The sequence below is a fragment of the Aplidium turbinatum genome, chromosome 18 (assembly GCF_918807975.1).
Source record: "Aplidium turbinatum chromosome 18, kaAplTurb1.1, whole genome shotgun sequence".
In the NCBI taxonomy this organism is placed as follows: domain Eukaryota; kingdom Metazoa; phylum Chordata; class Ascidiacea; order Aplousobranchia; family Polyclinidae; genus Aplidium; species Aplidium turbinatum.
Window position 1 is genome coordinate 11052047 of NC_137489.1, and position 27881 is coordinate 11079927.

The following is a 27881-nucleotide window of genomic DNA, read 5'->3' on the forward strand; positions in this document are numbered from 1 at the left end:
GGCCCCTCCCAAAATTTTCAAAGTTTGGATTCCGAAGTTGGACCCTTTGTTGAAAATGTAATATAATTTGTATAAATTTATATCGTTTTTCAAGACATATGGCTATTAACACCCCCCAGGACTTGTTTTAGACACACAGAAAGACACCAATAAATTTTGCAAATCGTAAATCACGCAAAGTTTACGCGATTTACGCTTCTTTTAACTAATCTGTGGAAGCAATTTCAGAATGGCTTACTCTGTTGGGTTTTTATGCAGCTGAGTTTTTTGTGTTCTCTAATTTTAACTGCAGTTTTTGCCCGTTCGTGTGAAACAGCTACCTTTAATATAAGTTAGTAGCTGTTTATCTGCTAATAAATTTCATACAAATATTACCCAGAAAGTGCTTCCAGAAAGCGCTATAATCCATTATTTGAGTGTAATTTTGCAAAAATTTCCCGGGGGAGCATGCCCCCGGACCCCCCTAGAATACGCGTGCTTTCGGCACGCTCTAACCCCCCACTAGCTTTATTGCTTTCCTTGCTCAACCCACCAGGATACGCCACTGCACATCAGGTGGCGATGTCGTCAATCAAACACTTTGTCGTTCTCTTCAATTTATCAAAAAGTTGGCCCCCCCCCCAAATTTTTTTTCTGGCTACGCCACTGGCCCACCGTATGCTTTTTTATTGTGTGAGGTTAAATCAACAATAACAATAGTCTTGTTCGCCTCCCAAAACGTTTTGACGCATGGCATTTAGCTTATACCAGAAAGCAAACGCAAACAGAAATCGTGGCATTGTCAATGTCCTGAGATAGGTTTTCTTCAACTCTATTGTTGTAACGTGAGAACTTTAAAACCATTTTGAAAACAACAGTGTAATAAAATATACCATTTCACAAATAATATGACACCCACGTTCAGTTACACATTTTCTTAGTTTGGCAGTCGGTGTTTACGTAATTGTAAAGAATCTGAAATAATCCCCCACTGTACCGTAGTCTGTTGGACCAAGCTAAATTACGACACTAAATTAAATTAACTTTGTCACACCGTTGCACCACACTCGGAAAAGCGTTTTTCCGAAGTCGCAATAAATCAGTTGTGTCGAAAATGAACAAGTCTTCTTTGCCGTAGGAAACTTCTTACTCCGTTGATCCAACGTCAGGAAATGACAAAAATGTAAGATTTCGCATATAAGCTAGCCTACGCACAAATAAATGACTAAACATTAACAAAGCGGCGTTCACAAATAACTTACTTAACTACAACACAAGAACCATTACGTAGATGCTTTGGCATTAAAATAAATCAATCATTCGCCCATAAACTCTATTTATGGCACAAAGTGTGAGCAAGGGTTATCAATCAATAGGGAGGGTTCTCTGCGAATGCTTGAAACAAAAGAAAATAATCTACGCGAAGTTGCTCAGACATCGACTTCCTATTTTGAATCTAGAAAACAATGATGTAATATAGTTTCAGGATAGCGTTTGCTTTCCTGTACCAAAAACAGGCAAAACACAACAATGCAACACGGTTGTGTTAAATAATAAGGGTTGCGAATAGTGGGCGTAACACAGTTATTACAATAGGCCTACATTCTTTTAGACTAACTTTTGGTATTTATAAAGAAGCTAATTATAAAGGTATTTATAAAGCTATTTATAAAGCTAAAAAGCTGTTTATAAAGGTATTTATAAATGGAGAAAAATAATATTCCATTTTCCGTTCAGTTTACACACCTTTACAAAGTGGCAATCTTCTAATCGTTAGGCTATTACAAATTTCGTTTGTTGCAGTCGCAGTTGACAAGACTTAACTATGAAGAAAATCTGTCTTCCACACAATCGTCTACCTATCCGTTTGAGTAAGGTGAGAAAATTTCAGTGGTCTAAGGTCTAATAAGCTATACAAACTATCTTTCAGTTCATTATCATATTAGATAAGCTAGCTATCGTCAAATAGAGGTTATAAAATACAAACATGTGGACCTTTTCGACAGTGCTACGTTCCAACTGCTCATTAGGTAATCTGCTTGTATTTATTGTAAGAGGCTGCGGTAAAAAATATAATCTTGTTCAGTAACCTGAGACTAGGCTATATCTTTTATTTTCGTAAAGTTTTTTCCGCCATATGGTCAAAAACATGTGATCTTGGGATAGACGCACGAACCAGGGGAGACGACTGCCGGCGCTCTCCGTTGTTGTTAAAAATATTGCTATTTGGGCAAAATTAACCTATTTGGACAAAGGTTGTTTAACAAAGTAGGCTACCCTAAAATTTCATTATAATTAGAAAATTACAAATTGGACAACACACGTAAAGTGGAATTTTTATTTGACACATTCATAGGCTTATGTGATATGTTTTGTATTGTGACGAAAAGGCCCAATTTTTTAATTTTGTGTAAGCCTATTTAAAACAGTAGGCCATCATGTTGATTTGGGCAACCACAAAATACAAAATAATTTTGCATCTGAAGGAACCTTTCATTAAAATGACCAAATCAACACTACATAGTTGCTTCAAATCCCAAATTTCGTTTGTTTACGCAACAGTAGGCTATCATATCTGTTTGGGCAACCTCAAAGTATCGAATTATTTAAATGTGGTTAATTTTTTCAAGCCAACTGTCAAACGCAACATTCATTTTGCTCATTTTATAAAACTTTAGCCTATGCACGTCAGATCTTAAGCCTATGCAGTTCCATGCCGTTTCGGCAGCTACTCACATTCACTCCTTCGAAAATAGGAACGTTTGTTTTAGTTTTAGCCGTATTTAAGTTTTCAAGCTCAGGCGATAGCAGTTTTGATGTTGGTTACATTATGGGAAATTTCAATAATGTTGCGTGTGGCGCCCGAGAACTCTCTCTGACGTCACTCGCTTCTGTCGTCCGCTACATCGCGCAAATTGGACAATTTTTGTTGTGCCGCCACAAACGTTTTGATCCCATTCGTGTATGGATCTTGAAGATCAAGATCGTAATCTAATCTTGGTCTTCACGATCACTTTTATTGTGGAGATTAATATGTAAGACCAGCTGTTTTTTTTTGTTGTAAACAATAAGATCAAGATCATTTGCTGAATAGAGACATTTATAGAGAGAGAGAGAGAGAGAGAGAGAGAGAGCGAGAGAGAGAGAAACCTTTTATTTTGTCTGCTGCGAAATAGTATACGGTACAAATATAAACCGGCCTACAAATATATTCAACAACAGCTACTCACATTCACTGGATGTGAGACATGGATATTGAGAGAGAGTGAACTGGCAATCCTGAGAAGAACGGAAAGGTCAATGGTGAGAGCAATGTGTGGGGTGAAAACGAGAAGGGAAAAAAGGACTGAAGAATTGTTGGATATGCTAGAGATGAGAGAGACCATAGACCAACTGGCAAGGGCAAATGGAGTAAGATGGTATGGACATGTGATAAGGAGGGAGGAAGGAAGTTTTCTTAGAAAGGCACTAGATCTAAAGGTGGATGGGAAGAGGAAACGCGGTCGTCCAAGAAGAACGTGGACACAACAAGTGAAGGATGAATTTAAAAAAGTCGGACTGAAGGAGGAAGATGCAAGGGACAGAGTGAAATGGAGAAAAGGGATTAAAACAATTGCTGCGCGGAAACAATCGGCCACCCCCACTAGTGGGGAACAAACCGACGATGGATTATGATGATGATGATGAACAGACAGGAAGCAGCGAAAGACTATATTAGTAATCGAGTCAGCTGCTTCCCGTGTTTTTAATGCGACAAATGTAAAGCATCGGCATTACGTTGCAAACAAGATAAGCATAAAAATGTAAACAAAAAAGTGGATTCCTGTGGTTTCATTGTAACATCAAAAAATATCATGCCATACAAAAGTAAGTTAGTATGAGAAAAAAAAACACCTATGCAAAAACAACAACTGTTAACTGCTAGCATAAAGGACGAAGCAAAAATACTAAAAGTAGGCCTATCTTAATAAATTCATACTTTAACAAAATCATACGCCATCATCATCAGTCAGTTTATAGGCCGACTTGAGTACAGTTAATAAGATTGCAGTCGTTAATAAGTAGTAACTTAGGCCTACGTAGCACAAGTTCGTGAGTAGTAAGCCTATACGTATAGTACGGTACTAACAATGTTCAATCCGAAATATTCGTCAATGTTGTGACAATAAAAACAGTCACGGACCAAGTTCATTCAAATAATAAATTTTTAGATTTTTTCGTGAAAGTTTTAATACTCGTAGCCCCAGCTATTTCTGAAGGTAAATCATTCCATATTTTTGGGCCTAAGAATTTCAAACTGCCTTGACCCTTTCTTAGAGAGAGAAATCTTTTATTTTGTCTGTTGCGAAAAATAGTATACGGTACAAGTATAAAAAGGTACAAACAGTGCCGGTCTTAGGGAATTTCGGCCCCTGTGCGGAATATGATTTGCGGGCCCCAATGACAATGATCCAATTCAGTAGCGTAGCTAGGGATTTTGAAAGGGGAGGGGGGTGGTTTTCACGGTCGGCGGTGAAGCCTGACGGCGTAATCGCCGAAGATGGTACCCAGCGGCGGGGGGGTCTGGGGGGTCCCCCCCAGAAAATTTTGAAAAATTACTTTGAATTTGGGGCATTCTGAGAGCATGTTCAAAATTTGGGTATGAATATTACTGTAAAATGGTGCTGTTCGGTGGCATGGCAAAAGGATAAGATCATGCATTCTTGGGCATTTTTAGGAAATAAAGCTATGTTGAGTCTAGATGCAACCTATTTCGTCCCCTGCAAAATTCGTACCCCGATTTCGTACCCTGAAATCGGAGTAACAAAATCAAATTTCGTCCCCTGAAAAGATCGAGAGAAATTTGAAATGTTTGCGGCAACTCCAATCAGCAACTTCGGCTATGTTTTTTTTTTTCCCGATCTTTTCAGGGAACGAAATAGGTTGCACCCGTTGATCCTTTCTTGTTGCTAATTCCTTTGTTGAATTCACTTGTTAAAATTTTCCATTGGAAATGACAAAATTACTGCATTTTCTGAGTAAATTGCGGGCCCCCTAATATAATGTGCATAACGGAAACAAAATTAAAAATGGAAAATCCATTAGTTAATATTGCTGAATACAAATTCATACAAGCTGATTCTCCAACCACTGCTGGTGGCGTTGGAATGTACCTTCATAACTCAATCATTTACTCTGAAAGACAAGATCTACAATTTATAATCGAAGACTGTGAAAACATGTGGATAGAGCTGTCTCATACCAATTCTAAAAAAATTATTATTGGCGTTGTATACAGACATCCATCTTACAAAAATTATGAAGTTTTCTTGGATAAATTCAGTGATACTTTACACATGATTCAAAAAGAACGTTGTGACTTCTTCGTTTTGGGTGATTTCAACATTGATTTAGCCAAATCTAATAAAGAATCCAAAATTTCTTCTTATTTGCAAGCTGTAACTGCTTTGGGATGCTCAAACTTGATTAATGTGCCTACCAGAATTACCGAAAGTTCGTCAACATTACTTGATCACATTTATACTAATAACAGTGAAAGTGCACAAACTAATGTATTGACTTATGATATATCTGATCACTTACCAACATTTTTATTAATCAAAACTGTACCACGCAAAATGAAAAAACGTCCGTATTTGACAAGAAAAATTGAAGAAAATAAAATTGATGCTTTTTTGAGTGAACTTTCAGATCAACTTGAAAACCTAAAATTAACCACAAGCTATAAAAATATTAACGACAGCACTAATAAATTGATACTTATTTTGCAAACACTAATCAACTCTCATTTCCCATTAAAAAAACTCAGTAGGAAAAAGTCTGGATTGTACAACAAGCCATGGATCACAAAAGGAATTCTGGTTTCAATCAAACACCAAAATAAATTATTCAAACTTTGCTACAAAAAAAATTGTCCTGAAAAAGTATCTTTTTACAAGAAATATAGAAACAAATTAACTCACATTAAACAAATCTCAAAACAAAACTACTTCAAACAACGCTTCAATGAATCGAGACACAACTCATCAAAAACATGGAAATCTATCAATGAACTTCTTCAAAAAAAGAAAGCTAAAACGAATACTCTTCCCAATGAACTTATTGCAGAAAACATTTCATACAAAAAACAAGAACAAATATGCAACCAACTTAACTACCACTTTACACATATTGGCGAAAAATTAACTTCACACTTAAAGCAAAAGTCAAACTTTGATTCATTCATGGGGCCTGCTTTAAAACAAACATGTGCGGTATATGAAACTGATGAAAATGAAGTCGAATGCCTAATAAACAAACTAGATGTTAAAAAATCGGATGGACCAGATGACATCTCTTCTCGAATGTTAAAGTTATCAAAAAGTATTATTGCACCTCATTTAACTAAACTTTTTAATGCATGCTTGAAACAAGGAATATTTCCTGACGCTCTAAAAATTGCAAAAGTTATTCCTATTTTCAAGAAAAAGGCAAAAGCAGATCCAACTAATTACCGTCCTATTTCCTTGCTTTCAAATATCAGCAAACTTTTAGAAAAAATTATTTACAAACGCTTGATGAGCTTTCTTGACAAATTCAACGTGATTAATGATCAACAATTTGGATTTAGGGAAGGTCATTCTACAACGTTAGCATTAAGTAATCTTCAGGAAAGACTAATTGAACTCAAAGAAAAAAATCATTACGTTTACCTGTTATTTCTTGATTTAGCAAAAGCGTTTGACACCGTTAACCACCAAATACTTCTAAAAAAGCTGGAGTTTTATGGCCTGAGAGGTTTAATGGGAGGCCTTATAAAATCTTACTTACACAACCGCCAACAATATGTTTCTGCTGATGGCTTCAAATCAAAGCATGAAAATATCACATGTGGTGTTCCTCAAGGATCTATACTTGGACCATTGCTTTTTCTGCTTTACATAAATGATTTGCCTCTTATAACAACTTTCGATTCTCAGCTATTTGCTGATGACACTGTTTTTTTTACTTCAGCAACATCTATTTTGCAATTGCAGCAAAACACTGAAATTGAGATGCAGCGTATCACTGATTGGTTCAATGCAAACAAATTATGTATCAACTACTCCAAGACATTTTACATGTTACTTGAACGAAAAGGAGGGTCAACTTCAAAACTAAATGTAGTCTTAAACAACACAAAAATTCAAAAAACAAACAACATCAAATATCTTGGCATATTTCTTGATGACAAACTGAGTTGGAATTATCACATTGAAGATCTATCTGGGAGATTGGCAAAAATATCTGGAATATTTTATAAAATTAGAAACTACACAAACAAACAAAGCATGTTAACACTGTACTATGCTCTTGCACGATCAATAATACAATATGGCATTTTATGTTGGGGTTCAAGCACACAAAAACTGCTCAAGAAAATTTCGACAATGCAAAATCGAATCATTCGCACAATAACCTTTAGCAACAGAAGAGCAAAACTTTCACTACTGTACCAAGATCTCGACATACTTCCCATCACTAACTTGCATCAATTAGAAATTTCTAAATTTGTCTTTAAATTTAAAAATATGCTATTGCCAAGCTATTTTGAACCTTACTTTAAGGAAATTACTGAAGTACATTGCCATGGCACTAGAGCTTCTCAAAAAAATAACTTTCACTTACGTAGTGTCAGCTCAAGAAAAGGCCAAGGCAGTTTGAAATTCTTAGGCCCAAAAATATGGAATGATTTACCTTCTGAAGTAGTAGGGGCTACGAGTGTAAAAACTTTCACAAAAAAATGTAAAATTTATTATATGAAAAAACTTTGTCTGTGACTGTTTTTATTGCCACAACATTGACGAGTGTTATCGCAAATTTTTCGGATTGAACATTGTTGATACTACGTAGACCTAGGTCTACGACTCACGAACTAGTGCTAAGTACTATTTATTAACGGCTGTCATCTTATTAACTGTATTCAAGTCGGCCTATAAACTGACTGATTTTGTTAAGGTTTAAAGTTATATACTATGATTAGGCCTACTTTTAGTGTTTCTGTTTCGTCTTTTATGCTAGCAGTTAGAAGTTGTTGTTTATGCATAGTTTTTTGTTTGTTTTTTTTTCTCATAACTTACTACTTTTGTAGGGCATGATATTTTTTGATATTTGAATAAAATCACAGCAATTCACTTGACTGTCGCAGCAGTAAACAACTTTTTGTTTTCATTTTTTTACGGAACTTAAGCTTATCCTATTTTAACGCATATCTTGGTTTCAACGTAATGCCGATGTTTGACATTTGTCACATTAAAAACATGGGAAGCAGCTGACTCGATGACTAATAAGTCTTTCGCTGCTTCCTGTCTGTTGTAGATTCTAGTTATGGTGCTATTTTATTTGCATTGTCTATATTTTGTACCGTATACTTTTCTCGCAACAGACAAAATAAAAGGTTTCTCTCTCTCTCTCTCTCTCTCTCCCCTAATTTCGGGCCCTGTGCGAGCGCACGGTTTGCACACCCCAAAGACCGGCACTGGGTACAAATATATTCAACAACAGACAGGAAGCAGTGAAAGGCTATATTGGTCATCGAGTCAGCTGCTTCCTGCGAGTCCTGAATTGTGATCGCACGAATTTATAAAAAAAGTAAAAAAAAAGCAAGAATAGGCTATGATTAAATAAAAAAAATACATATATAGCCTTCTACATAGAACTTGTAGCCTAGGCTACTGTGAAAATTAATTATTGGTAGCCTACACTAATAACTATCCTAAGTTGAATACTGTAAAAAGAATACAAAGGATATTGTACAAAGATTCAAGAAAATGAAGTATCTTCTGGCAGGTGTCAAACCCACAACAATGCTTGATATGAACGACTCGGTTACATGTCTTGTAATGCAAAGAAATTTATTCTCACACGAGTCAGTTCAATCATATATTGCTAAAAATCGATTTCGATCAGCTAGATCATCTTCTAGAAAGATTATTGTATCCTAACTAATGTGATTGTACAAAGATTTTACCTTTGATATTGTTAGATTATGATGGTAACGTTTTAAAGTGGAAACTCTACAATCTGGACACCGCCTTTTGCTTTGTGTAAATTGTAATGTAAAAGAAAGTAAAACTAACCTATGGAAAGGATAAAAGGAGTTGATGTAAATTCTAATCAACGCGCATTGTAGTCTGTGAAGATTATCATCGGAGGCAGGAAGCAAATTGGAAATAATGAGTTAGTTTATATGATGACTACCGGTATTAGCAGCAAAAAAATTGTAAATTGAATAGGCCTAAGGAGAAAGCTCATTAAAAATTGATGTTTTTGCAGTTGTGTGCTGCTAGGCCACCAGAGTAGGGCAGTGATTCCCCTAAAGTCAGCCTACACGTTATCTCCCCATTGGGGAGGGTTTTATTTTCTAGGAAGCAAACAAGAGTATTTGGGGAAGAAATTACCACCAAGGGGCAATTGGTGTTCTTAGGCTAGAGGTGTAGGCTACAGTGCAGTAGCCTACCCAGTGACGTGCGGTGAGGTTCCTGGATGGTGAGGCACTAATTTTTTCAAGTCACTTTTACAATAAAATTTTTTAACAACAACAAAAACGGTATCATACTAGTTAAAAAAATTAGCAGCATGCTTTCACATTTATTAAAAATAAAATCCATGCACCTATTCTTTTGGACTAAAACATCTGTGACTTTGTTGTAGAGACCCTTCTTTAGTCCAAACATTACCACTAGATATTGAAAACAAGAGACAGGGAAAGCAGAAAAGGCGATCATCATTATTCATAAGGCATAGCCACACAGCCATTTCTTTTTTGAGTATCAATCTCTTTGAAAGTTGCAAGTTATTTTTTTTGTTGAGTCGTCTGACGCAAACCTTATAAATTTGGAACAGGTCTTCCTTTATTTATGACTTCAACTTTGGATTGAAAGTTTAGTTTTTAAAATTCTCTCAGATTTGATACTAAATCTTCCTCCATTTTTTAGTTAAATTGTATAAGAAACAATCCTTTACACTGCAAGAAGTCACATACCACGTACTATGCGGGCATTCCAGCTTGACGAAAAAGGTTTCATAGCTGTGACGACTGACGTCACATTTGAGGCTTGCCTCAAATCACAGCTAAATCGTTCATGATGATTTCTGGGCGACTTTGCGAAAAAAAAAGGCACGCATAGCCTAATGCAATGTATGGAAGTTTTTTGTTCTGAAGTGAGGCACAGCTTGGCTTTGCCTCTCCTCGCGTATTTCAACGATTTTGACCACGTGAACGCTCGATATGAATATCGCCACAAAAACAGAAAAAATTAAAGCACAGTTTGGGTGTAGAAAAGTAAAATTTGCTGGAAAGGGGGCACGACTACAGCAATTCACACAAATTAAAGCACCTAAAAACATGTAATATTTACTACTTTTTAACAAATAATATTTATTCTGTGATAACCATTTCTTTGATATAACTTTTGGTTTGCCAGATGTTGGCAGGTGAGGCTGCACCTGCCTCCCCTGACTGCACATCCCTGGCAGTACCGGTACCTAATTACAGCAGTATGACAGTGACACCTAATTCTTCCTTTGAACCACTGATCATCCTAGCTTGTCCCCCTCAAAAATGAGATAAAATTTGAACATTCAAGTGAATATTTGTAATTTTGCATCAAGACTAGGCTATGCAACTGTAATACTGTACCGTATCATATATAAGAACCACAACCTTTATGGTTTATGGTTCCTTTGTCAATCGAGCATAAAGCTAGGAAAAGTGCCTTTTTTAATTGCATGATTGATTGAATCTTTATCTTCAGACTGGGAAATCTTCTTTGATAGGTAGTTTAACCCAGGCAGTTTCACATACTTGTAGAGGTTTTGAATCACTGAAGCAGGTTTGGTCACCGAGATTGACAGAGTTAAGTTTTTAATTGTTAAAGTGTTTTTACTGAGATTTATTCCATCCATTAGATGCCGCTGAATGGAGAGCAGTCCTTAATGTGCGTTGTTCAAGCTCAGATCCCGATAGTTGAACCAGCACTGCTTAAAGTTGAAGCTTCTTCCTTTACGCAGTCACTCGCTAGCCAATTGAGCTATCATCATATTGGCAACATTTTATATTATAAAGAGTTACTGGCATTGTAGTTTGATGTCAATGAATTTTCGACTTTTACATTATTGCTGGGGGTTTTTTTCGGTCATTTATCGGTCATTGACCGATTTTTTAGCAAAATGTCCGAAAAAAATAGTCAATTCGGTCAAAATGTCCAAAAAAATATGACCGAAATAAATCAAATTGACCGAATGTTTTCAAGTCATTTCGTACAAATGACCGAAACGTTTCAGCAAAAAAAAAAACCCAGCATTATTGGACCATGTCAGATAACGGATAACCATGGAGCATGTCAGATGTCAGATAACCACTGGTGCCGGGTAAACTATTCTGATTAAAGTGCATTTTACTTGTTGGTTGCAACAGCACAACATATTCTATTAGATAAAGGCTATAGTTCTGTTCACTATGGTTCATGTTAGTTTGTTGTGTTTTTTTCTTAATAATAATTCAGGTTCAACAAGTAACCATATCATACAGTTTCAAATTGATGACAATCAAAATAAATGAATGTTCGAGTAATTATGTAGCTTATGTTTACTTTATGTTTATTTCTTTTTTATATTTAATTATCTAATTTTTGGCTTTGTTTATTACTCTGAGCAAACTTTTGTCAAATGTTAACTTGTTATTTATAACCACCATTGGAGTTGTTGTTTGTAATATAAACTAGTGATGCAAGCCGCGCCGCGTATGCGGCCGCTTTTGACTTTTTCGCCGCTTGCCGCGCTGCGTGGAAGGTTGAAATGACAAAGCTGCGCCGCTTGCCGTGTAATTTTTTTTCCTTCGGAAACCCTAAGCTGGAAAGATATGCAAATTGCAAATGGCTTGCAGTTGACATGTTTTGGGCTGGCTTGTGAGGGAAGCTGTACGTGAGGGAGTGAAGCTGATGTTTTTTGGTTAATAGCCTAGCTGATAAGCTCAGTTACCAGGCTATAGGCCTAGCGTAACTACCGCATTAGTTATTATAACAGTTAGCCCAGTGGGTTCAGGCTATAAGTTTTACTCTTGTGTGTAGTTCATGTAGCCACTGACATTAAAATTGCATTATTGCTTACAAAAAGTGTTTAAAAGTCCTGATACTGGATCCAGGAACATTCTATTTTAAAAAGCATAATGTTTTAGAACTTAGATGCATTGCTGATAAGAGAATATGATCTGGTTAGCCTAGTCAATTAGTGCACAACTGTACTGGTAGGTTACCAGTTATATGCCATGGGTGCTTTTTTCCACAAATGACTTTCTAAAAAATAACGCTTTAAAATATTTTTTGAAAATTTTGTATATAATTCACGGTGTGTGGTGCAGTGTCAAAGTTCCAGATAAATTGCGGTGCTGTGTGCGGATAGATGAGTCAGTTGCGGTGCGGTGTGCGGATAAAAATTTTGGGTTTGCTGCATCTCTAATATAGGCTATGCACTTAGTTTGTGTATGCTTAAAGGGGTATTAAAGGAAAAACCTGACTTGGCGACTTTCCATGTTCTTTGTGTTTAATAGGCTACCATAAAACATCATCATCATCATAATCCATCGTCGGTTTTTTCCCCACTAGTGGGGGTGGCCGATTTTCTCGGGGTGGGGGTGGTCGTTTTATCGGGGTGGCCGATAAAACGATTTTCAATAAAATTTTGCCCAATTGCGGTCTGACCACCATTGCGCGCGTGGTTTTGTCTGAGCTGTCAAAACGGGAATTTGCGTGAGCAGCGAAGCGTGCGACTGTACGGCCTACGTCATAAAAGCTGATCGAGCAATATTTCTTACTGCGGGCGATTTAACTGTATGGTATTCTCTCATTAACCTGAGGTTCTATGATTACAAGCGGTGGTTTTTATACTTGGAGAATGAAATAATGTTTTGTCTAGTTCAAATATTGCATTCAAAGAAATGGCATACACATGATTTTACACAACCAACCAAATCTACATAGGCTGCTGTGTAAATTCACGCTCGTCTGATCACATAGGCTACATTTCTTGGACCAACAAAATGAGCGATTTTATGTAGATTTAACAGGACAGTGAATTGCTTTTCATAGTTTAGTGCATTTTTCACTAGGTGCAGACTTACATATTACTAAGGCCATTTTAGTTTAACCTAAAAAAAATCTTTTTTACTTTATTTTTACTGAACGGAATTGATAACTTGGAAACAAATAAGGCTATAGCAATTAGCAAGTCAAGTCAATTTATTTTGTTTCAACAGCGCCATATATTAACAAACAAGCAGAGTAAATGTAATCATGCATGTCCAATTGTCCATCTAGCATGTCTTTCATCCGTGCTGTATCTATCTCACAGTAGCACAAAGCTTGATGTTGCTCATCCATTGCCACACAGCAGGGTTGAGAAAAACCCGGGTTTTTTTAAAAAAGCCCAACCCGCCCGGGTTTTTTTAAAAAAACCCGGGTTTTTTTGGGTTTTTTTAAAATAGATGCAAAAAAAGGTAGATTCATGCTTATTTCACCTCAAAACTACTTTTTACGAGTGAAGTGCCTTTCACTCACAGTACATGCTTGCATAACTCAATAAAATAATGCACTAGGGCTGTTGTTGCTTGAATGTTGCATCATCCATTAGTTTCAAGATCAAGTTGGATGTTGCATCATCCACTGATTTCTATACCAAGTTGATGCTACTGTGGTAGAAATCACATTATTGCATCATTTGTTTAGATTTGAAGGCAAGGAGCATTTATGCCATCATGTTTAAATATTTTTTATCATTTATATATATATTATATATAGTAATGGATGAGCAATTGAGCGATTGCGTGGCCAATTAGGCAAATGCTCTGAAACAGCCATGCGTTAGAATCCAGAATCTGTAATTGGTAAATAGCCTCCTAAATTGCATTTCACATCATATATACAGACTACAGTAGAGTAGTACTTTCACCAATTTAACTATAAGGCCTTCTTGCATAAATGAGTTTTAGTGTAGTATAAACAAAGTGGCATTACTTGATTTTTGTGTACTGTGCAATATCCACTGCGTTTTCAGTTTATTCTTGGAAATTACTGCACAATCACATCCTTAAGTCCTAATTTAAAGTTTGTTGTAAGTGCCTTGTAGTGTTTTTGTAAATTTTTTTAATTTTCCAATAAAAACTGGACAAATATGATGCTCTGGGTTTTTTTATGGGTTTTTTTAAGTGGGTTTTATTAAAAAAACCCACCCGGGTTTTTTTGGGTCGGGTAAAATACCAACAACCCTGCCACACAGTGACAACATGAACACCTGTTGATATAAAATTGGTAATAATTAGGGTGATTACTTTTTCACTCGTCAAAAAAATTCATCAAAATTGTAGCGTTAGATCAAAAATTGTTCACAAAGTCAAAATTATTTACAAACTGCATTGTCGTGTTGTCGTAGAGGTTGCACTGTCAGTGAATTTTTTTCATTTTACACCTTGTAGCCTACTTTGGCGCAGAGGGATGGTGTAACGGATAAGAATTGGACTCACCGAATAGTAGCAGACCCTCTACATGTACAAGTATGCGAAACTACCAGGAATAACCTATCAAGGCTTTGTTAGTCCGAGGATAAAGATTCAAAACCAACCAAACCTGGTTCGACTCCCGGCTTAAGCTGGTTGTTGAAAGCATCGCTCACATCTAGCTAGAGTGTATAATAATAAATTGGGTAGGCATAATTGCTGCAGGAAAGGCGGCCGAGAGAAAGGAACTGGCCACCTTACTTTCCTTAGTGCCAAAGGCTTAGTACAATGAGTACCTATCTTCTCATACCCAACACTTGAATCAAGTATGGGATCACATTTGCCTTTTTAGCTTACTTTATACTGGTGTAAATGGCCCATTGTCTACTTATTGTGAATCATAAGCCATTAGGTGAAATAATTAGGTGAATAAATTTTTGATAGGTCGTTTTGCGGCAGCTGTGTTGTACAGCATTTTGTACAATGATGGGTAATTTAACTACTTGAGTTCTTCATACGTCAAAATTTGTCAAAAGTTTCAATTTTTAAGCCAAAGAATAATTGCCCTAGTATATAATAATTCATTGCATAGGCTACCGGAACGGGAAAATTCAACTTTGCAATATAATTAGTATTAGGCAAGGTAAACTTAAGAGCGTTAAGATTTCATTTTCTTATAATTTCAGTTGCATTTGTAAAGTTGTTTTCAACATGTTGTAGGTTCAAGGCCTTACAAACCCATAGGGAAATGCAATGCAAAGCTGAGCACTTATCCTGGTACGGTCGGTGATTTAATTATTTTATGTTAAGTAAAGCTAAACGAATGCAGTATATGATGTCAAATATCTAAATTTGCTTACCAATCAGTGTTTCCCACTCGATCCTCCTGCTGAGAAGCGTCAGTCACATCAGCAAGGTAAAGCTGATTGATCTCTGCCTCTGTGTACTCAGGCTCAAAACGATAGGGTTTAGGTTCCAGCGTACTTTCTTCTTCATCATCACTTACTTCTTCAACCACCGTACTATCTTCCTCTTCGTATTGGAAACCAAGATTCAAAAATTCTCCAATATGACACAAAAAATGTATAGTAACCTAAAGCACCTAAAAATTGACAACTGTATAAACCACGCATACAATAATGATGTTATAATTAAATTAACTTGCGTTCTTCTGGTGACTATAGGCTACCATACTAGGTTGCGGTCTTCTGGTAACCTAGTAGCCTATAGTCACCAGAAGAACGCAAGTTACTTTAATTATCAAATGCCTGGTGAACCGTTTCACTCTGTTTTTAATGATGTTATAGGCCTAAAGTGAATTGAATTCATTCAATTTTATTTTTTGCTGCTGGCGCAAACATGTACAGAATGACAAGTAAACATACGAATTTGACACCAAGCAATTTTGTGAAGTTGGTTTTTGTCGCCGAAAAGTGCTTCAAACTGTGGTTTAGATTTTTGATTAAAAAATGTTTCTAATTCATCACGAAGATCAAAAACACGTTTCCAAACTTTGCCTCTGGATAACCATCTCACACTAGTGTGAAATAACAAAACATTACTGGATGTATCCAATTCACTGCAAACTTTTGAAAATAGGCGGCTGTTTAAAACACTAGCTTTTACAAAATTCACGACACTTACGCTTTTCATTGTATCTTGGAATTCTTGTGGCAAAGTTTTCTAACTAATGAAATTCTAAACTTTTCAGAAGGCCGCAGGTGACCCCAGGCAAATTGTCAGGTGACCCCAGTTGGGGTCGCGACTCACATGTTGGGAACAGCTGCACTAGGTTAATGGCCTTGTTGTAAATTAGGCCCTGGGGTACCGTACAGGTTATCAAAACCTAATTCTGTAATTCTAAATAAATACAATAAACCATAAAATCAACATTACTTCATTAACTTGGCGTCTTCTATAAGCTGGTCGCCAGGAAGAAGTCAAATGTGATCTTTCAACTGTTGCACTAGTTTCTGGTGGAGAAGGAAAGATTTAAGATGGACATGCACCGGGTTTCAAGTCAAGTCTTTTGGCATATCCCATTTGGAATTGAAGAAAATTTTTGAAGTCTGCTTCTTGAAAATGCAGACTACAAATTCTGTGGTGTGGTTTTGGTCCACTCCAATGACAAGTTGTGGTGTTGACAAATTTATTCCATTTCCTTTTTTTGTGTACTGTCTTTGGGAAACCCAAACATACTAACTTTATGCAATGCTGTCGTGTCACAGCCAAGCACAACACAAAAGTCAGGCACAGTATTTGCTATGATGCAATATTGTTTCTACAATAGTCAAACTATGATGCAATATTGATTTTATGGACATTTAATTTTTAGCAATGCCACTAGATTTATACACTACCGTACCTCACCTTTCTAGTAACATTGCTACTATTACTCAAAGAAATATCCTAGAAACTTAAAAGACGTGTAAAACTATCCTGCTAAACTCGTTTGAACGCAACACGTCCGAACTTTGCAACCTAGCGCGCGAAAAGATTTTTGGTATTGCTGGAGCTCTTGGCATTTATGACGTATACTCTAGCAGTGTTTCCACTTTTTGGTCATTTTGAAAAAAATAAAAAGTAAATGAAACATTGGACTTTGGGCCTTGCCAGCGTCATTGAAAACCATTTTTTTTCGGTAATTTTTTTAAAAATGTATTCTTGAGTGTTCAGTTTACGCATTTTAATGCTTAATTCCAGTTTGAAAATTTCATTGAATATGCCTTTAATGTTTACCATAAATTACAAGTATTTTTGTAATGCTATTATCCTAGTTGTTGCATGGTGTAATATTTTATGTTGCAACAGATTCTGCTCTGTAATGCTTATAGTAATTTCACACCAACACCTGCGATGTCACTACTTCAAATTAAATGATTTTTTTTACTGGTTTTAGGTGTAAATCTGTTTCTCTAAAGCGAGAGTACTGTATTTATGCCATTTGCATACTTTTTTACTGCACTGTTTTCAAGCTTAGTTATATTACAGTAGTTTTAACGTTATTCAAACATGGCTTTAAAACGAATTACCAGAGTAAGTGTATATGAATTATTTTTGTCCTCATTGTAACTATTGTGCTAGATACAAGCAAAAATGCAAAATCATCTCACATAACTTTGCATTTTATACCAGTTGTTGAAAATGATGTTAGCGTAAAAAGTTGTTTTCAAGGTTGCTTAAACTTTCTAAGCCAATACATCACAGGCGATTTGTCAAGGTCATATAAGTACACGAGCTTGAGTTGCTGGTGAACAGGAATGTCCAGGAACATCTTTTACTCAATGGCATACATTAGATGGTATAGTTCACTAACACACTCCAAGTTGTCTGTTGTCTTCCAAGCTTCAGAAGAGACTTTGTTCAGTTCAAAAATAAATAAATATTTGAATCAGTTTAAGAAAAAGATTATATATCATTTAAAACAGTCTAATTTCAGTGTCGTGTATATTATATTTGAAAATATTTGCAATTTTAGTTTCTGTCAGTTCTACTGAATATAATCAATATATATATATAAAAATTTCCTGATGAGAGTTCCTTAAAAGTTGGAAAATTTTTGAATTATTTCTTTGTATTAATTGTTTTCATTTTTTTAATAAAACCAAGTTTTTGTCCTGTATTGTGTTATGCAACAAAGCAACCTCTCCATCGAAGCTCTGTCGTACTAAAATGCATGGACATATAAATTGTTAAAAGCCATTTGTTTTCTTTGTAGGAATTACAAGACTTCACTAGAGATCCACCTGCCTTGTGTAGTGCCGGACCAGTTGGTGATGATAGTAAGTTATTCAGACTTATTAAATTTTCCATAGACATTAGGAAGAACTGTATTTTTTTGCCATATATATATAATCTTAAATTGAGTGTAGCCTCCATATAACATATAGTTTTGTTGATGTCGGTTGAACATATTTATCAAAACTACAAGAGTTTTGGTAGCTATTCTGAAAAAGAAAACATTGTGCAATGCTATTTGCTAGCCTATACATGCAAAATTGCAAAATAAACACATGTTCAATATTATAATAACTTATATATAAGCTTAGTTTTTAATGAGTGCTTATGTATCTTTGCAGTGTTTCACTGGCAAGCTACAATTATGGGACCCGTGAGTATTGTGATTATACAAACTGCTTGTATTTTTAAATTATAATATAACTGCAGAGTGGGGGTACACCTTGTTTGAACTTCTGTTTGAACCATTAGTGCTAGAACATGAGAATTCAATGACATAAAATAAACAAGGCATATGGTCAAGACGTAAAATAACAGGGTCTGCTACTATTCGGTGAGTCCGATTCGGTGAGAGCCTTTTCGGTGAGAGCCCTATTCGGTGATTTTTTTGAAATTTTTTTTGAAAATTATCGTGTACCGTAGCCTAATTATCATTGCCGCTTTTACATCGTTTTAACGTCGCTAAACGTTGAAATAAGACCTGTAACCCTAACCCCTATCCAGGGTTGGTTGATTTAAATCAAATGATTTAAATCATTGATTTAAATCATGATTTAAATCAAACAATAAAAATCAAAAAAATCAATTAAAAAAATCAAATGATTTTTTATTTGCTAAAATAAAGACATCAACAAACATTTCACTGCTTCTCTGGAATATAAAAGTTATATTTAAATACTTAAGGCTATAGGCTATGCATGTTTTGAAAGGCAACTTAGTTTACTTGGCAGTTCACAAACAGTGTTGTTCAGTAAACATAGTTTTTGAGTGAGTTTTTTCCACTTTTGGTCTGGTTCAATCAGAAGTTCGAAATCGATTGGGCACTGTAAAAGCTGTCGAGCTTGTATTTATGTACAAACTTCTCAATGCAAAATAAACTGCAATTTTGTGTCATCTGAACTTTTATTGTTTTGGTATGGTACGTCGGTAACATAATTATATTACACAGTTAAACTTTCTTTGCAAAAAGCCTGGTTGTAGGCTATGCATCAGTTGAGCAAAAAAGCAAAGTGATGTGTGCTCAAACGTAAGGAAAGATCTTAGTATAGTGAGATGACAGTCTGAGACGTACCTCAATCTTGATATGCACATTATGATTTAGTATAAAGCAACATATCACACCTACTTAAAAATATGTGCAATAGACAGGCTAGCTTACAATGTGATAATAAAAATGATTAAACACTTGCAAAGCAAAGCCTTTCAATCAATCTAGGGGTTAAAAATAATTCTGCTATCTTATTAAAATGATCTCTTCCCCCAAGTAGACTCGACGCTTTTTTATATAAAAAAAATCAAAAAAATCTGATTTAAATCAAAAAAATCCGATTTAAATCAAAAAAATCCGATTTTTTTGATTTTTTTAAAAAAATCATGATTTTTTCCAACCCTGCCCCTATCCCTTAACCCCTAACCCTATAACGGCAATGATAATTAGGCTACGGTACCCAACAATTTTAAAAAAAATCACCGAATAGGGCTCTTACCGAATAGGGAACTCACCGAATTGGACTCACCGAAACGGGTCATTCTGGAAATAACAGGCCCACCATATTTGGCATAGGTGGAGTAGTTTAGCATGATGGGACATGTAACTTGCATTCAGGAGTATTTGGCCGGACTAGAGCTGGGGAGAAGTTTATCTCCAGAGTAGTTGTACTAGGAGAGAATTGCAGACTTAAATTCTAGAAAAGTTATGCCACCGATTGCAAACCGGACTAAAGCAAGGCTGATGAGAACTGAATACATTATATACGGTGTGTAAAAAAGTACAAACACAGTGGGATCTCTTTATAAACATGATAGGAGATTGCACAGAGAGGCAGGGCTGCGATTTTTTCTTTCTTGTCGAACGACCAAAAATTCTCCATTTATTTGTCGAATAGTAATATGACGTCACAAGAGTCAGATAAGCGCTTGGTGGCAAACATAGGCGCCGGGTTTTGAAAATTGCCAGGGGGGCAAACTTTCTAGCCGACTGATTGCTTACATTCAAAATGCTGATGTTTGTTTGTCAGCATTGATGTTTTTTTGCGTCTATCTGCCATTGTATATCGCCAAGCTTTATAATGTAGGCTCAGGCCTTGAAATTCACGGCGGACATGCCCGCCGTCATAGCATGTGATGTCCTCGGGAAGTACCATCTAGATCGGTCATATTTGTCCTCCGAGAAATAACACAGGAACTAGCGATACAAATCGTCATTGCATAGCACGAACAATTGTTGCAATAATAGATTTTCCAGCGCATTCTAGCGCGCATCTAGAAAATGTGAATACTGTATCCCTTAGCTTCCATTCAAGGAGGAAAACTTTCGATTTTTACGTTGCTTCAACGATTGATGACATTGAATCAGCGTAACAAAGGTGAATTCTTCGCTAAGAATCGATAGGAGTACAGGTACTTCTACACTAATCACGCGCAATTTAGTTCAAGTTTTACGTCACAATGTCTGGCTTTGATCTCCGAGTAATAATGATACGGCAAGGTTGGTTACTAAATTAGATTATACGAGTAGGCTATTACAGCAAGATGCAACAAAATTTGTTAAGTTTTGGTATTACAGTAAGAAAGAAAAGACCTAAAGAAAATTCACTTTCGCTCACATGACACGCAAAAATAAACTTAAAGAAAAAAGCCTGTGAAACTTTGCACAGCAGAAAATAGTAGCGTTGGTGTAGAAATTTTCCGACTCCTGCCCAGAGTATTGTGACGCAATAAGCCACACGACCTCGTTCGGGGGAAGTTAATCAGTTATGTGACGTATTGACCAGCTACACGGCGCTTTGACTCTTCAAGCGCAAGTCGTTGGTCTGATGAAAGCCTTTCAGAGTGACTTTACTGATTTTTTAAAAAGCCTTCTAAAACCGTAGTTATAGTTCTGAAATGGTGATCAATTATTATCAAGATAAAGTGATTAAGCATGACGATCGACGGCTAAAACTAGTGTGTCCGCCGTGAGACTTGATTTGTCCGCCGAGATAGCTGCTCAGACCGGACACGTTTGTCCGCCGTCAACAAAAACGAATTTTGAGGCCTGTAGGCTACTTCGAATTCTATGCTAGTCACTTTGAACTTTAGCTCTTAATACGCGTAGATACTAAACTGAGCAAACTGCACCTCGTTATTGACACTCCCAAGAAAAAACAAAGCAGAAGAAATCAAGAAAAACGTTTTTCAATCATTGTTACTATGCTTCAACGACACCATGCTGACGTTTATCAGCTACCGTACTTCTGTTTCTTTTGTTATCTTAGGAGCAGCGCTCTTGTTGCAACAAGTAGATCTTTTAATTGAGATCGATCCGCAATGAAGGTCAAACTAACGCAAATTTGAACTTACAATCATTTGCTTTAGGATTTTTTTAAAAATAATTTGCGGGGGAGGCAGCCACCCCGAGCTAAATTCACGGGGGGGCGCCGCCCCTCCGCCCCCCGGAGTCGGCGCCTATGGTGGCAAATTACCGCACAAGTTGTGTGGATGTACTGTACGTCCGAGTCACTTACTTACGTTTTTAATCGCACGCTGGTTGAGTGATTGCAAAGGAGTAGGCTATCCAGCGCTGAGTTATGTAGCCTACCTACCGGACATGTATATTGTTTGTTTTGCTCCAGGAAGAAAACTGTTGTAAACGCGAAACTGAGGATTGCAAAAGAAAAAAAACCTTAAGCTATACCGCTAGCGTAACCTATGGCGTGATAGAGATTTTTTCATTTGGCATCTCTTTAGTTTCGCTTAGTACGTAAATGGTTGAACCGACCGAACTTGAACTGCTTGTTGATTGTGCTTGGGCAAACTCAGAAACGTTATCACTGTCACGTCGAGAAAAGAATGTATCGCTGCATTGTTCCTTATGCACTTGAACGGGCTTATCTATAAAAATTTTTTGTTGAAAAATGAAAACGTAGTAGGCGCATTTTATTAAGCATGCTTTTGCTTACCACTATTAAACATGTTCAAAATTGAGAATGCTTTGCGACGTTAGGCTACTAAAAGCTATTGGCCGGAAGTTTACCTGAATGATAAGTTCCAAAGTGACATGGCAATGCTTCTCTCGATAGCTCCTTCGAACAGATCCTCACTTCACTCGCTGTTTGCTGAACCTTAACCGCTTCTCGGTAAGACCGACCGAAGCTTTTGCCATCCGTGTTGTCGGAGGATTCTTTCGTTTTTTAGTCATTATAGAATACTGACTAACTGAGGACTATCCTATCTGTAGTTGGGCAAAGCTATGCTGTTCTTACAACTTGCCTATTACCTTGCCTTGTCCACTCCCAGTGACTACCTACTATTCTTGTAGAAGCGAACTCTTATTACATAGCGACCTTTCTTATCTGTGTTTCTGATTCTGAACATCTGGTTGGAAACTAGGCTATTTTTTTGATGTAAAAAACTTGTGTAATAAGTAGGCTTTATTGTGTTCTTTTATTGTGTGCTTCTGCGATTATTTTCTCCTGTATCAATCACCTGCTTTAACACTTTGCTCCTCAAAGGGAGGCCAGATTTGGCCCCCCCCTCATATTTCCTTTGATTATTTGAAGCACAGCAACGCCATGCACTTGGTTTTTCTTGACTTTTCCTAAAATTGCCAGGCGGATCTGATGGTATTAAATTTGATGCTAAAAGTTGTGTAGTTTTCTTGTAAATTCAAGATTTTGGTGAATTTTTGCTATTTCTAGCTTACTTCCAGCAAAGCGTGAAATGGATTACATTGCGATAACAAGCCATAAGCTCATAATTGCTTCGTGCATCGATATGCGCGAGCAGAGAGAAACATCTTCTTGTTCTCCTTTGTTTGGTTTGACCTCAATAATACAAAGCGCGTTATTTTTTATGCTACAAAAGAAAAGCCAGTGATCACAAAGCTGTTAATTAGAAACAATAATAGCAAACGTTTTCTGCATTATCAGCTCTACAAAGAAGAATAGCAATCCACGATCAAAATAGTAGGCTATGTAGGCCACAAACTATTCAAAACAGTTGTTTCAAGCAGATAATATTCATTGACGAATAAAAAACGTTACAATAAGAAATCTTCTCTTGGGTAAAGGCTCGAAAAACCTGGTTTCGAAATAAACGTTCTATGGAAATGCTCTCATTGACAAAACTTGCCATTGAGGAAATTTATCACTGCAAATGCTTTTGGGAGAAGCCGGAGAAATAGCGTTTTTTGCAAACAGTAATTGTGAGATACACTAAAACTATGATATAGGCTCCATTTACACGTAGCAGCTAACTCGATGGCGTCCCTTCCCTGCTTTATGTCGCCTACTTGTTCTTATGTCCTGCATTTTTATTTCACAGTGCACTGTGTGTTGTAATGTTGTTCCAAAGAGCGCAAAATAAAGATGATAATGCCTGATCTACATTTCAAAATATTTTGTAATGTAGACGAGGCATAAAGTTAGGCGTCACATAAGACAAACAACAAATCAGCTTTCTTGATCATTGATTCAACATCTGAATACGTTGCGCCAATGTATGAGAGGCCGGCTATTGTGAAGACCCGCCATTTATAAACGATCCGATTATACCAAAAGTGGGACAAACTAGTGGATCAAAGAATGAATAAACAGTGTTGAGAAAACTAAATCTAAGTGACGAACAATACCGATGTCTTCATTTATCTTGGAAAAATGCTGCCTAAACTTATCAACAAAAATACCGTAAATAACGGTAAGGATCCTGAAAGCAGAATTTGCTCGACTTTGGCATGAATTTAGTCAGACATCTAATTATTCCACACATACAATAACGGGCTCTCAACGGCTGTGAGATCATAATAATCAACCTGGTTCTGGGCGGTTTGTGTAACAACTTAGGGGAAGACACTACTTGAAATGATGCACCACACAAAAGATTTTCAATGAAGACTGAGTCTAAAAAGCGATGTGGATTGTGCTGCACAATGACTTCAAGTTTAGGATAGAAAAAGCACAAAAATATCACGATAAAAATAAAGACCTTATGGGAAATTTTCGAGAATCATAACACGATGCAAATACCATAAACGCGTAGTTTGCATGCTGCTCTAAGCTGGCCGGCAACCACAAAGGTAAACAATACAGGCAGTTTATAATTCGATAACAGCGCAATAAACATTATAAATACGTAAACCGACAATTTTATTTTACAAACGTTTTACGTCTAATAGTAAATTTTCTCCCAACAATTTTTTGTGAAGCGCTTGCAAACCACGGTTTTGTAAAATAATTCATCATTATTATTTTTTACTTCTCGGATGTTGTAAAACGTCATCAACAAAATCACAAAAAAACATTTCACTACTTCAATGTAGTAGGCCTAAGAATTTTTTATAGAATTGTAGCCACGTTGTTTCAACAAAGAAGCCATTTTTTGGCAATACAAAGTAATAGAAAATAATTTGTAATCATGCAAATGTTTGGAAAGAATCTAGGAAGTCTTCTCACAATCTGGCACAAAATGATTATGTTCATTGTATCTCTGCAATATTTTTTACGACAAACTTTGAAGCTTCGTTATAATCATTTTTATCTTTGAAGTCAAAAGTTAACTTTTTTTTTGGCCAGAAACATAATCGCTGCCTTGCTGATACGCCTTTACGCGTATTTTTTGTGCTTCAAACAATAAGGACCCAGTCAGCAATTCAGTCATTTTACATTGATTCAACATTTGTAAACGTTAAATTTATGTAGATTTGCTGACTGTGGGTTATTTCACATTTCCTTTGTTTACGCATGTTTCTCACTTCGCTGTTGTATTGTTTCGACGTTGGCGGACTAAAAATGTATTTTCAAATTGATTGACACAATCTTCAATAAAAAGTGAGCTTCGAATTTAGCTTTGTTGATGTAAATGCTGTATTTTTTGTGGATGTAATTTATGAGTTATGTTTATAAACACCCGTAAGCGAAATGACTTATGATGTAGCCTGCATGATATTTGTGATGCGACTTGACACAAATCCACAATTTCAAAAGCACCTAATTTGAACTTAGAAATTTCAGATAATTTCAACAACTTGTTCAATTGTCTTCTCTCTACTAAAAATATTCATACTACAAACTCAATTGTAGACCTAAAATACACAAACGAAGATGTAAACAGCTATTCAAGTAGGCTAAGGTGTTACTTATGAGAAGTTTGGTTCCATAAAACTAGAAGCTAGCCATGAGTTTCGGAATGCATTAGCTTAGGACAAAAATCTAAAACAACAAACGCAGTTTTGTTTTTCAAATTCGTGTAACAATATTACTCTGATTGTAACTATTTCAGAATCAGTGAGTACAGCCTGCAATAAGATTTGCTGGCAAGTCGTAAATCTTTATCAATGCAATTATTCAGCACACCGCACACACACTTCGTGCGGTTGATCAAGCTCTTTGTTATTCAGAACTTTGCATGAAATCGGATTAGCATGGTAATTAAATAGCGGCAAGATAAATCAAAATTGTCGTTTTTGGGTACCTTTGCAAAAATTGAAATATCAAGTTTAACACATAAAATTTTAAAATAATGACTTTTCAAACTGATAGACAAATGATTTGTTTTCACACCAGTGCAACTTCTGTTGAAATAGCACCAGCGGATAACACGTAACAGCTGATTGAATTTGATCCAACAACGGCCCCCCCTTGAGCAGTTAACTTCCAAAAAAACGTTGAAAAGCAAAGGGTTAAGTTATATAACGGAAAGGAAATCTTAAATTTGTTTTCGTCATCATGCACTGGTTACATAAATCCATCATTGTTAAATCTTTCAAAGGATGGCATCTCGCCTGGTGCGAGACAAATTTCCTGCAGATGTCCAGACTTCCCAGCCACCAAACTAGTTTATACATGTCATGCATTGTGATTCAACGCCTGGCATCTGCAGATGTATCAATGTAAAGACGGGTTTTGCTAGCTGGGTGGTGTGCTTTTGTGAATGTGCAAAATCGCCCATTACGTAACCACAGAAACTCTTTTAGTGGAAGGAAGTCGAGTTGCAACCGTGTTTATCTGTCTACTATTCTTTATTCACATTGCAAAACATTTTTGCAATCTTGGAACAACAAGTGCATAAGTCAGACATAAATACAAACTTGCAAACACGTTGACAACTACAAGTAGCCTACTTCGGTTATTTTATCTATAAAAGAAACCCGTTGTGTCGAATAGCACGAAACGTGTGTGGCAAAATGTTTGATGGCAGGCGTTAGAACTTCGATCAAAGCATTTTCCCGCAGTGTTCAAAATGTTCTGGACCTTTCCATAAAAATAGCGGCTTTTTTCATCTGTATTTCTGAACATCTGGTCGGAAACTAGGCTGTTTTCTACATGTGAAAAACTTTCATAGCAAGTATCCAACAGTCATTTTACCAGAGCAATATTGTTAATTGGCTCAAACGGCGAAATACAAACTGGCATAGACGTTGACAAAACTCAATGTAGCCTAGGTTATGTCATCTAAAGAAACCCGTTGTGTCGAATAGCACGAAACGTGTGTGGCGAAATGTTCGATGCCAGGCGTTGGAACTTCGATCAAAGCATTCTCCCGCAGTGCTCAAAATGGCGGCGCTGGCGCCTTTGGAGTTTCTCGTGTGAAGCGTCGCTTTTCGACCTTGCTTTGAAGTACCTGGCGCAAGAAAGTCTACGTAAGTCAGCACTTTTATAATTGCATCACGTGATGCTCCCTCCCCCCGATTGTTCCTCGACCTGACGACGTTTAGTCCTCTCTCAGTTTTTTTCCTTTTTATTTTCCTTTTTTTTCGTTTTTTTTCGTAAGGCACGGCGTTTGTCGAATAGTGATGGCGCGTGTCGAGTGACCTCGTCACCGAAAAAGGCAAAAATCGCAGCCCTGCAGAGAGGGTATAAAAATATTTTTAAACTTTTTTTGTATCAACAGTGGCCAGTGCTAAAACAAGAGCAGCCACTGACACAGAATAAAATATGCCAGATTGTGAAGACCTTCAATCATTTTCAATCAATCGTTTTACATCAATATACAGATGTGTCACAAGTTCTGCAACAAAGTCACAGAACTTGAGCAGATGCCGACCATTCATTTTTCATTTCTCACTTTTAAGGCTACGGTACTGGTACCCAATAATCAAAAAAAAAAATTCAAAAAATCGCCGAATAGGAAACTCGCCGTATAGGGCACTCGCCAAATCGGACTAGCCGAATTGGACTCGCCAGGTAGTAGCAGACCCGGTATACTAATAGTGTAAGTCTGGCTTTCAAAATTAACTCTGTACCCTGTTTCTTCCTGCACAATACAGGAGGAAGTTACTCACACTTATGATAAATAAAAACACTACGTATAATTTTTCTAGAAGATTCTAGGAAAAGTGCGTGGGCATAACAGATTTAAGTCAAGCTCTATAAGCAATTTCTCTGAATGGTGCCAACTTCAACATCCATCATAACAAACAATCAAGACTTGTAATCGTTTTGGTTGAAGTCATTATGGC

General features: G+C 36.5%; 1 protein-coding gene across 2 annotated transcripts in view; it reads left to right on the forward strand.

The window, feature by feature from the left end:
* The first annotated feature begins 1697 nt into the window (after window positions 1-1697).
* Window positions 1698-27881, forward strand: part of LOC145787118 (ubiquitin-conjugating enzyme E2-17 kDa-like) — a 29923-nt gene continuing 3739 nt past the window's right edge. Inside the window, exons 1-3 of one of the 2 annotated variants that reach the window (XM_082598844.1) lie at window positions 1698-1855; window positions 18207-18270; window positions 18568-18599. In XM_082598844.1, coding sequence (XP_082454970.1) covers window positions 1805-1855; window positions 18207-18270; window positions 18568-18599 — 147 coding nt within the window. In that variant the 5' untranslated portion in view covers window positions 1698-1804. Of the gene's footprint in view, window positions 1856-15686; window positions 17525-18206; window positions 18271-18567; window positions 18600-27881 lie in introns of those variants that run through there. The other variant, XM_082598845.1, reaches the window with a different exon arrangement.